Here is a 12,815-nt window from a genome sequence, read left to right on the forward strand (position 1 = left end):
AAAATGGTGCAGCTGCTGTGGAAAAATGGTTTGGCAGTTCCTCGAAAAGTTAAACATAGAATTACCATATGACCCAGCAATTCCACTACCAGGTATATACACAAGAGAAATGAAAACATACATCAGCACATTGAAGAACTTGTACATGAATGTTGATGGCAGCATTCATCATCATAGTAGAAAAGGTTGGGGGAGAATGAATACGTGTATATGTGTGGCTGAATCCCTTCACTGTTCACCTGAAACTATCATAACATTGTTAATCAGCTAAACCCCAACACAAAATGTTTTTGGTGTTAAAAAAAGATTCAGGTTGTGGTCTCTCAATTTTCAAAAAACAATTAAAAAGTTAAGGCAACCCAAATACTCATCAAAGGATGAATGAATAAACAAAATGTGATGCGTCTATACAATGGAATACTGTTCAGCTGTAAAAAGGAATGAAGTGCTGATGCACGCTGTACCATGAGTGAACCTCCAGAACATTATGCTAAGTAAAAGAAACCAGACTCAAAAGGCCATGTATTGTATGATTCCACTCACATGAATTCTCCAGAATAGGCAGTTCCCTAAGGACAAAAAGCACATTGGTGATTGCTAGGAGCTGAGGGGAGCAGGGGGAAGAAAGAATGACTACTGAATGGGTACAGAGAGAACTAGAGACAGGAACTAGAGACAGGTGGTGGTTGCACAAATGAATGTACTAAATTCTCCTGAATTGTATACTTCAAAATGGTTAATTTCATGTTTTGTGAATTTCATCTCAACTTAAAAATATGCCAAACAAACAAAACACCTGAATCCCTGGCTGCTGTCCTCTCTTGGGCTAGTTTGAATATTTGTGGACTCAAGAGCCTCATCCTCCACCAGGATTCCTCCCCAGTGGAAAATAAGCTTACCATAGCCTGTTGGTGCTTTTAGTATTTGTGTCCGTTCAGCTACTACAGCTGCTATTTATGAGGCATGGTTTTCCCCACTACTGTCCTCACCATTTGCTCATGGAAGTCATAGACAGTGTCTTGCTCATCCTTGCATTTCCAGTGTCTCAGCACATTGCTGGCATGTAGCAGACACTCAACAGATGTTTGTTGGGTGAATAATTGGTTGTTTTTATTGTATCTTCGTATTCATCTCCACAATGTGCCCTCATGGTGCTAGACATAGATGTACCATAGCAGGTGGCAGGTGCTCAGGACAGACTGTGGGTTTGTCTAGTGGGTAGGGATGGCATTGTTTAGATACACTTAATTTATTTATTTACTTTGGATGGCCATACAGTGGAATATTATTTGGCCATGAAAAGGAACACAGTACTGTTACATGTTATAACATGGATGAACCTTGAAAACATTATGCTAAGTCAAAGAAGCCAGTGACAAAAGGCAATGCATTGGATGATTCCATTTACTTGAAATGTCCAAAATAAGAAAATCCATAGAGACAGAGGGGGCTTCCCTGGTGGCTCAGTCAGTAAAGAATCTGCCTGCAATGCAATAGCCTGCCTGCGATGCCGGAGACCTGGGTTCGATCCCTGGGTCAGAGAGATCCCCTGGAGAAGGAAATGGCAACCTACTCCAGTATTCTTGCCTGGGAAATCCCATGGTCAGAGGAGCCTGGCAGGCTACATACAGTCCATGAGGTTGCAAGAGTCGGACATGACTTAGCAACTAAACCACCAACCACCATAGAGACAGAAAGTAGATCAGTGGTGGTTAGAGCATGGTAAGGGTAGGGGGACATGCGGTGACAGCTACCATTTTTGAGGTAGTGGAAAAGTTTTAAAACTGAGTGTAGTGATGACTCCACATATCCGTGACTATACTAAGAACCACTGATTTGTACCCTTTAAAATAGGTGAATTATATGGTATGTGAGTTATATCTCAATAAATCTGTTAAAATCTAAATACAGGTCAGAAGAGTAAAGAACAACATTTGAATCAAAGGCAAATGTTCTCTTGTTTTGGGAAAGATCTCCTTCCCAAACCTAAAATAACTACCCTGATATGTATTCAAAGGGTTTCTCTAGACAAAGATTTCTTTACACTGGGCTTCCCACCCAGCAGCAGCTCATGTGGGTTTCCAGATCTTTACCCACCTGATGAGGGGCTGAGCGCAGAGTAACTGAAAGCCGGAATGTGAAAGGCAACTGCCAACGGCTGAACAGTTGGAGATTGGTCAGAATGTGTGCACTGGGAAACCACGATTCGGTTTCCACCAACCCAGCTGCCTGGTGGTTTTTCCCCTGCCTGCAGGATACCCACTGCCCACCTCCCTAACCCACATCGATCAGGACGAATGAGCAAGTAGCCCGATGTTGTGCCAGTTGGGCAATTAGCGATTCAGCAAGTCTAGCTTCAAATGAGCAGTTCCAAATTCTTCCTCTGACTCTTGGGGACTGCCCACTTCAGGAAGAGATACTGATCTGCTGCCCTGGAGCTACCATTGTGAGGCTGAGGTGGGACTCCTAGAGGGTAGCTGCGCATATGGAGATGAGCACTGCCTGGGGCTGTCTGCAGACTTCAGCTGGATCCTTTGTATTCAGACACCAAGAAATCACAGCACCCAGAGCATCATCCCCCTTAGCTGACAGCTCATATGCCCTTAGTTCCCAGATAGGTGTATATATATATAATTTAGCATTTTGATATACACTATTTAAATGAATTTTGCTAAAGATAAGGAAATACAGGTATAATAGCGGGAAGAACCCCCTCACCTCCACTCTGCTGTGAGGGAGGAGAGAGAGATCCAGAGAGCACCGATCTGCCTGCCAACCTCTTTTCCTCACAGGCTACTGGCCCTCCCACTGCCACCTGATTTATGCCCTAGGGGAACAGCATAGCTGTGGTAAAGATTTACACTAGGTTTTCATCTTCAAATGAGTGACAACGGCTCTTCCTTGTGTATTCAAGTGCTTGGCACTCATAGCCTACAAGTTTATTCTGAAATTCAGAATGAAAAATGATCCCTTGAGAAGCTTGAAGAGCAACACACGACACATCACTTCCAAGCATGGTGCCAGTTTGTATAGAAACTAGAGGGCAACCTCCACTCCCAGTGCTGGTCTGGTGTGCCCAGAGAGATTATACACATTGACTTTTTCCATGTTTGCACCTTGTGGAGGTGTGGGGCACAGTGCAGTAGGGAAGGCATAGGATTTGGAGTTAGGACAAGGGGTTAATTTGCAAATTGTACAAACAGCACACGTAACTCAATATAAAAAAAAATCTGATCAAAAAATGGGCAGAAGACCTCAACAGACATTTCTTCAAAGAACACACAGATGGTCAACAGGCAGGGGAAAAGATGCTCCACATCACTAATCATTAGAGAATTGCAAATCAAAACTACAATGAGCTATCACCTCACCCTGATCACAATGGCCATCATCAGTCTACAGATAACAAATGCTGGAGAGGGTGTGAAGAAAAGGGAACCTTACTATCCTGTTCGTGGAAATGTAAATTGGTACAGCCACTATGGAGAACAGTATGGAGGCTTCTTAAATAAAAATACAGTTTCCATGTGATCCAGCAGTCCCACTCTTAGGCATATATCCAGAAAACACAAAACCTCTAATTTGAAAGATACATGCACGCCAGTATTCATAGCAGCACTATTTATAGCAGCCAAGACACGGAAGTAACCTAAATATCCATCAGCAGAGGAATGGATAGAGAAGATGTGGTATAGATACATATAGGAATATTACTCTGCCACAAAAAAATGAAATATTGCTATTTGCAGCAACATGAATGGACCTAGAGATTATCATTCTAAAGTGAAGTTAGACAAAGACAAATATTATATGCCATCACTTATATGTGAAATTTAGAAAATAACACGAATGAATCTATATACAAAACAGAAACATACTCACAGACATAAAAAACAAACTTATGGTTACCAAAGGGGAAGGGGAAACTAGGAGTATGGGATTAAGAGATACAAACTGCTATATATAAAATAGATAAACCATAGGGATTTACTATATAACACAGCAAACTATATTCAGCATCTTGTAATAAACTATAATGGAATATAATCTGAAATATATTATAAATCAATTATACTTCAAAAAAAGATTAGGAGTCAGGGCATATTGAATATTCTCATTTCAGCGCCTTCACTTCTAATAGATATGTGACTTTGAGCAAGTAATTGTTTGAGCTTCACCTAATTTACCTATAAAAAGAAAATGATGCCTGCCTCATGGGTACGGTACAGCTTAGTGGCCAATGAGCTTGGATGCTGGCATCCTACAACTCTGGATTTGAGTGATTAGTTGTGCAAGTCCCTCTGGGGCTCAGTTTTATCATCTGTACAATGAGTATAGACTTCTGCTTGGGATGAAAGAGACAATTCCTGTAAAGTGCATGGTACCTGGCATGTAGGATGTACTCACTATTTAATAGCTAATAGTATGATTGTTATTGTTTGTCATTTAGGTATGATTTCCAAGATTTCTAGAAAAGATAACTCTGTGTACTCTCCCAGATGTTCTTGCACACTTGTCCCATATTTTGGATTTGTGGGGGCAGAAACACTCCTGTTGTTTTTGGTACCTGGTTTTGAAACTTCAGGTAAGACATGAAACTGAGAATCCTGCTATAAAAGGAAATCAGCTTCCTCATGAAAACAGAGGCTTTGTCCTAACAATGGTGCTACATCTTCACATTTGGAAAGGTGTCCAAAGTCCACAAAAATGTCAAACTAATCATGAATTTTCAAAAAGTGGTGCATACATCAATAGCACCAAGCCAAATGCATTCATAAATGGGGAGTCCCTAGGATAGCCCTGGAGCTTTTGATTTGTCACATTGATAGAGACTAGCAAGGTCTATGTGGGCAAGAACAGCAGTGGCTTAAAGTCTTCAACAGAGGTCTTTTTCCTTGAGAATCCAGTTTACTTTCCATGTCGTGGACAGATTCAGTCAGTCAACACAGATGTATAACAATGGAGTCCATTAGTCTGATGTTTCTTTTACTTAGTCCCAAACATCTGGACAGTGAGGGGTACTTTTCATTTATTTTAAAATCAAAATGGTTGGTTTTAGTAAATTCAGCAGGTTTTATTGAGCACCTGGTTTGTGCCATCTGTCAGATATTATTGGAGATCCCAAGGAGGTCACAATTTTGGGAAAAGTGAGACTGTCGGGTTTGAAGCAACCAAAGACGTTTGAAGGGCTGAGATTCAAACACAGTTCTGTCAGCTCCGAAGCCTGTGCTGGCTCCGGTTCCCTCTTTGTTCGGGGCTGGCTTGAGGACAGTTTCAGACCCAAGCCAGTGGCTCCTACCACACTTAGATGTCGGCAGAGCTGGAAGCTACTTGACGAAAGCAAGTGACGTACGTCCAGGATGGAACATTCCACGTGTCACTACTGTCTGATCCTCTTAATGACTTGGCTGAATATTTCCTGAGAATGATCTCGATTCTTAGTTTAGCACTTGCCAAACCCTTGTTCTTTAGGGACTTTGTCATCATGCTCTGTATTTTAAACATGTGAAAATGTGAATGAAGCAGTTCTGTGTCACCTTGGCAGCTTGCCATTCTTTGTCTGTGTCAGCATCCAGTATTTGAGATTCAGTAGAGTAGCAGTCTCTTGTGAAGCAGAATGTAAAGGGCACAGTGGAAATCTTCCCTGAGGATTTGAACTAGTCTGAGATAGCATTCGTTGTGGATCTTCCAGATCCCCAAATCTGAAATACAGAGACAAAATAAGATAAAATAAACCATAGAAATACACACATGCATGCAGATTTATGTTTATGTTCTAAGTGAAACTTTTGCAGGCTCTTATTATCAGAAAGCAAGCCCTGTTATACCCAGAACGTTTCTAAGGGATTCTTAATGATCTATGCTTCCTCGGAAGCAAAAGTATATGTATAATCAAATTGAAGAAACACATTACTGAAACCTAACATACAAATACAGATGTTTGCATCTGGGGAGCTCAAAAACACATTCAAAAATCACTGTCAGCTTTTTAAAAGAAGCAGACTCACAGATTGAGAGAACAAACTAGTGGTTACCAGTGGGGAATGGAGGGAGGGGCAGGATGGGGGAGGGGGAGTGGGAGGTACCAACTATTGGGTGTAAGATAGGCTGAGCAATTTATTGTACAACATGGGGGAATATAGCCAACATTTTGTAATAACTGTAAATGGAAAGTAAGCTTTAAAATTATATACATTTAAAAAAAAACTTTTAAGAAATACTGTCAACTTTCAGTTGATGGAGTCAGCCTGCGTCTGTGCACCCCCTTTTATAATTCAAACAGTGCCCCCACATCATGAGTCAGAATGCATCTCAGGAGGAAAGACAAGCCAGGTTTTCTTTAATGACCTCTCTCTCTCTTTTTTTTTTTTGGTTTTTGGTTTGCTTTGTTTGTTTCAATAGCAAACTGTTCCTTTCACTCCTTTGTGAATGACTGCATTGTCAAGTAGGTGCTTCAGAGATGCTTCAGAAAGAATGTTATCTTGGCATAGCCAAGGACAAGGTACCCCCAGACCCATTTCCCGTGAAAATAAGAATCCTCGGCCTCCAGCTTCTTAATTAGATCAGCGCTAGAGGGCACTCTTATGATGCCAAAATGGGAGGATTTTACTAAAAACTGATGGACAGGGGTCGGGGTGAGCTGACAGAGCCATTGCTGTAGGGACAGCTGACAACAAACAGCTTAGGGAAGACCTCTGCGACTGAGAATTGTCTGACTCGCCACCAGATAAGAAAACACTCTGGAAAAGACTGTAGTCATCTTCCTCATCAGATCCACTTTGTGCTTGGTGTTTTGGCAATACGGAGCCCAGGTATTAGGCATTATTTCTCTCAAGGGAAAGGACAGAAGAATCGCCGATTGTTACCACATGATGTAGTCAACGTGCGTGTAGACAGAAAACACAGCCTGAGAGAGCAGCTTAGGAAAATGCGTTTGCAATTTCATAGCTACTAGAAAGGAAGAATTGAAACTCTTGGGGGTCTGTTAGGGCTATTTTCCCAGTCTTTTGCAGCCCTTGCTCTTTGACTTGCTCTGAAGGGCTATGTGGCTGTATGTGGAGGCACAGACGCTGGCTTGCCTGATGGTGGATGCGAGGTGGGTAGTACACCAGCAGAGAAGGGGACCTATAGATCTGGGTCCTGGTCTTAGCCCTGCCACTAAGGTGTTCTGTGATCTTCAGCAAGTCTGCAGAGACTTGGGGGTCAAGAAGGTTGTGCGGCAGCATTAACTGCAACACTAATGATCTCTAAAAGATCATCCAAAAAACTAACTAAATAAAAGATCATCCAAAGACTAACTAAATAAAAGATCACCCCTCAGAGACTGTGATCGATGGTGGTAGAAAGACCTTTGAAACCACTTGTTTATAGCAGCCACATGAGTTCTGAATCCCACCTTGGGTTAGAGAATGACTCCATGCTATTGATAGAGATGGTGCTAGAAGGATATAACAGCCCAGGACAGCTGATCTGCCCTTATTGGTCACTCCTTGAGGTGTGACCACCCAGTCCAAATACAACGTCAGAGAGTGACCGCAATTTAGCCATCAGTAGTTCTCCCCAAACTGGCTTATTACATTCAATTTAAAAATAAAGTCACTCAGTCGTGTCCAACTCTTTGCGACCCCCTGGACTATACAGTCCATGGAATTTTCCAGGCCAGAGTACTGGAGTGGGTAGCCTTTCCCTTCTCCAGGGGATCTTCTCAACCCAGGGATCAAACCCAGGTCTCCTGCGTTGCAGGGGAATTCTTTATCATCTGAGCCACAAGGGAAGCCCGGTCATACCTAATTTACATGCTGGGCACTGGCCAGAAGGTCACAATCATGTGCAAATGCAGTTCCCTGAGGACCCAAGGGAGGTCTGGAGACATAATGGAAAGATTGGGCCACTGAAGACAAACTTGTCCACTCAGCCTTTGGCCCCCAGAGTCTCTTAGAGCAATGCAGGAGTGTTTCTTTCAGCCTCAGTTGGTTCAGAACCCAGGCTCTAGTCATAGGGTCCGGACTGAGTCAGTTTCATTATAAAGTCTTAAAATGTTCTAATGAACAACGGCCTTTGGGAAAGCACCTAATCCAGCATCCTCACTGCAGATAGGGAACCCAAGAACCATCTTCCCCTCTGGAGAGTGGGCTTAAAGGGGTCATAGAGCAGAGCTGCCATTTATACACACATATGTATATGTATAACTAAATCACTTTGCAATATACCTGAAAGTAACACAATATTGTAAATCTATATTTCAATAAAATTTTAAAATACCTAATGATAATTAGCAATAAAATATAAAATTTGAAAACAAAAAATGAGTCATTCACCTGGGACTTTCTGTGCATGGGACACCTTCTCATTTAGGGGACCAGGTTCAACATGCAGAAAACTTTTTCACTAGGATGTACTGTATTTGGCCTTCAGAGATCAAATGAGGATGTGGCCGGACATACACTAACGAGTTGGGAGCAGTGTATTAAGTCAGACCAGGACAAGAGTGGAAGGGCATCCTACATGGCGAAAAGTTGGGGGTATCAGGGGCACAGCAGCTCCGGGTGTGGGAGCAAAGCAATCCAACGTCACAAATCAGAGAGCTTGAATATGCTGTTGGCTTGGCGGCTCTGGAACAAACAGTGGTCAGTAATTGGTTCCCATGGGGTATTGTCTGCCACAGATTAGCAATCAGACCAAGACAGTGTTGGTAGGTTTTTTTGTTTGGTTTTAACCACCCTTTGCAAATCTGAGCATTCATGGAGGCCTTTATCTGGGAGTGTGTGGCTGTGGCAGTCCCTGTTGATTGACATCAATCAGCAACATCCTAGGCTCCTGGCAGATGGAGCAGCTGCATGAGCAGAAAGAGAAAAGGGGAGGGGGAATCAGTTGTTTATCAATTAGATTTTCCCTGTTATTCTAAATTAAGTTTACTTGTGTAACTTTTCCATCCTAGAGAACCAGCCATTCTCTGTTTCAAATAAACAAAGCTGTTTTCCTGGACAGAAGGATGATCGGCTGCATTTCAACTTGGCTGTTATTGTTTTGGCCATGTTTTCCTCTACTCATAAGCTCAGGCTGTGGGGCTCTGGGCTCTCTGAACTGCTAATGGCATGTTGTACAGAGAAAATGACTAGAGATTGCTGTTCTTCTAACTAACTTGGCACCAAAATGAAAGGCAAACCTATTAGAGAATTACGAAAATACTGGAACTGGAGGATTTTCAGAAACCACCTTGTGAAAATCCTTCTTTCGTATGACTCCCTGAGAGACTGGAGAAGAGAATTTGCCCAAGATCAAATGAGTCATTGGTAAAACTGGATTAGAAACCAGGAATCCTGAATTTTAGGCAAAGGGTCTTGGATTTTTACATCATCCTGTTTCTCCGTCTTAATTTGGATCCTTAATACCAAAGTGAATAGATAGTTTCACTTTTTAAAATTGAACTATAGTTGGTTTACAATGTTGTGTTAATTTCTGGTGTATAGCAAAGTGATTCAGTTATACATGTATATGCATTCTTTTAAATATTCTTTTCTATTATGGTTTATCCCAGGATATTGGATATAGTTCCCTGTGCTTAGATAGCTTCACTTTTCATTGTGAATGTAAATGCCAGGGGGTAGGTGTCATCATCTGAGGTTTCTTGTTAGCAAAAATCCCCATCTAGAGTTTGGGGCTCCTGTGTCAACCCTTCAATTCCCATTTTCCGTTGATATATATCAATATGTGTTCCCTTCATTTTCGTCTTTTCCTTTCCCTGCTAATTTGACTTTTAGGTAGTAGCTGTCGCTGAGAGATGTTTACTCCCATCTTAAACCTTGGCCCAGAGGAGGGTTACTCTTACTGCTTCTTTTCCAGCCAGTGTCTGGGTCATGGGCATGAGCCCCACAGGCCCTTTTGTCACCACTTGCTGTTGCTTTCCCAGCAGGTGGCTTGCTGAAGGGTGCTGAGTCCAGTCTCAGAGTGTTACAGAACACTACAGCATCCAATGAGAAAAAACTTCGCCAGGATGTGGTACCACAGTATTACAAAGCTGCCCTCTAGAGACTTCCTGTTTTCATAGTATTTCAAGGTACACGCACTTGGAGTTCTGTGAAAAGCAAATGCCCTCATTGAAAAGAAACTTGACTTAACAGCCGTGGGGAGGGACTTTCCACGTGGAGAACTCGTGAAAAGCAATCACGTCTCTTCCAATCAGAAAGAGAAGCCTTTCCAATCCAGATGTGCAATCAGATGCCAGTGGTTGTGTTCTTCATACATAAAGACATATATAAAAATGAGAAGAGATGTTTTCTTAGAGCTAGTAACAGATAGTATATTTCTGTGGGAACTCTTCTCCAAACAGATGGTGTAAGGAAAAATCCTTCACAAGACTGTAAACTCTGTGAAGGCAGAGATTTGTGTCTGTTTCACTCACTGTTGCATCCTTAAGTGCCTCTAACGATGCCTGTTACATAATAAATGATAGATATTTGTGGGGGTGCTTTTTTAACTGAGTATATTTGACATATAACACTGTGTAAATTTACGGTGTACAATGTGTTAATTTGATACACTTGTATATTGTAATAGGAATGCTGTTGTAATGATAATTAGTGCCGCTATCACATTACATGGGGCTTCCCTGGTGGCTCAGTGATAAAGAATTTACCTGCCAATGCAAGAAATGCAAGTTTGATCCCTCGAATGGGAAGATCCCCTGGAGAAGGAAATAGCAACCCACTCTAGTATTCTTGCCTGGAGAATTCCATGGACAGAGGAGCCTGGCGAGCTATAGTCCATAGGGTCACAAAGAGTCGGTTATGACCGAGTGACTACACAACAGCAATAACAACGTCATATTACATAATTATCCTTTCACTTTATTAAAAGACCTTTTAAAAAAGATTCCATGTAAGAACCTTCCCAAAGAGTGTGTGTGTGTGTGTGTGTGTATGTGTGTAAAATGGATTCCTCATGTTAATTCATTTTTTCTAATCAGTATGCCTCTCCTTTTTATCTTTCTCCCCCTGGCTTTTGATTCACTTCTGTTGACTGTCCACCCTTTTGATTGGTACACCTATAACATCTTCCTGGATCACCACTGAATAATCTACCTCTGGCAACCTGGACTCCCAGGTAAGACAATGCACTTCCAAAAGTCTTCTCGGTGTAATCCCTGGGCAAATTTTAATATACAGTTGAGAAGCTTACAAAGACATTTTAAAAAATCTCAAGAGGCAGTAGTTCCCCTGGTTAAAGTTAAATTTGATCTGGTCCCCGTAACATTAATTATGTACATACTTATATTATTTGAGGATTTCTATTAATGCTGCAAAAATAAAATTAAAGTTTTGGAAAGTTCTACATATTTGACTTCAGAACTTTCTAGCATGAAGATTCAACATATAACTTTATGTTTTCATGTTGTTATTATTATTTCTATTTTTCACCCAAAGTTGTATTATTTTTTGTTCCTGAGGCTGAGTGCAGTGGAAGAGATACTAGCCTTTCTTCACTGTGTAGGGAAATTAAGTCTTGTGGTAGGCCAGAACATTCTAGATTACTTCTTTCTTGTGGCTGGAATGGAAGAGGATCACATTGGGCCCTGGATGGTAAGTCAGCTAATGTAGGTATCTTGTCTAACAGATCTGATGTCACTAACTACATTACTTTGGTTTTCATCACATTTGCTTCTCCACGAGGCTTCACAACTCACAGAACCAGGGAAGGGAGCCTTAGCCATGCCAAGAGCTGATGATAAAAGAGCCATATGTTGCTCCTCAAACAATGATGCAAGGTCTATTGCTATGTCTGCTAGCCATGCTATGAAAATCTGTCCTAACTCACCTCTAAAACCTCAAGACATATTTGATATAAAGAAATACTCCTCCAAAGAAAATGTCCAGGCTATATAACTCACTATGGGCACAAAAGTATTAGCATATTATAATATCCTTTGCTTAATATAAAACAAAAAGCTATCTGAGCCCATTTGAACTCTTAAGTTAGCAATTGTCCCATGCACAACTTCCCAGTCCTGCCAATATCAGAAATCCACATAGTAGAATTAGTATTTTGTGACTCAAGATATAATATGAAAGCAACCGAGTATTTTTTTAAATGGAGAGACATTGCTTACATTGATGGATGTCTTGCATTTGGGTGGAAGGAACTAGTGATGATTTATGTATCATTTTCTGTGTGCTTTGAATTTTCATCGGTTGAAAGAACATCCACAAAATCTAATCATTCTTTCTTTTCTTTTTGTTATTTATGTTTCATATATCCTTGATAATATGAAAAATCCCTGTAAATTCCTCCTAGGTCCTTTCAATTAGGCATTTCTGTTTTAGTGATGCCACAGTGCTTGGTTTGGTATGGTCTTGGTTTTGGTTTATTGACTTTGGTTTTTTACTTAGATTGCCATTGCCTGTGTGATGGGGAGTGGAATTAGTTATGACTGAATGGAGGATCTTTCATTCTCAGCCCATAGCCCTTCAGAGGTTTGACTTTCAGCACTGCCCTGTCCCTTTTAGACCTCTGATTCATAATCTCCCCACTACATGAGAGTAGCTAGTGGGGAAAGAATTAGGGAACCATCCATGAGCTGTTGCCTTGAGGTTTGGAAAGCTGAAAAAAATGTGATCAAAGCAAAATGGAAAACTTTTATTATTTTAATTCCTCTCTTACCAAGCTCTTGCTAGCACCTGGTTTTACTGTTCCTTTAACAGGTGGAGGATTTTTCAGATTCTAGATGCAGCAAGGTAAGTGACAATGGATTTTGAGTTTAACTGAACCCAAGTGAGCTAGAATACATAGACTCTGCCATTGCCCATCAGTTTAATTTC

At 41.2% G+C, this 12,815-nt stretch overlaps 1 protein-coding gene across 2 annotated transcripts in view; it reads left to right on the forward strand.

Moving 5' to 3' along the window:
• HS6ST2 (heparan sulfate 6-O-sulfotransferase 2) overlaps positions 1-12,815 on the forward strand; it is a 348,242-nt gene that overhangs the window by 245,585 nt on the left and 89,842 nt on the right. The window contains exon 3 of one of the 2 annotated variants that reach the window (XM_081563812.1): positions 12,699-12,731. The exons of the other annotated variant lie outside the window; for it this stretch is intronic. Coding sequence (XP_081419938.1) covers positions 12,699-12,731 — 33 coding nt within the window. The remainder of the gene's footprint in view (positions 1-12,698; positions 12,732-12,815) is intronic. 2 annotated transcript variants of the gene reach the window in all.

The sequence above is a fragment of the Giraffa tippelskirchi genome, chromosome X, assembly GCF_054371585.1.
Source record: "Giraffa tippelskirchi isolate mGirTip1 chromosome X, T2T-mGirTip1v1.2.pri, whole genome shotgun sequence".
In the NCBI taxonomy this organism is placed as follows: Eukaryota; Metazoa; Chordata; class Mammalia; order Artiodactyla; family Giraffidae; genus Giraffa; species Giraffa tippelskirchi.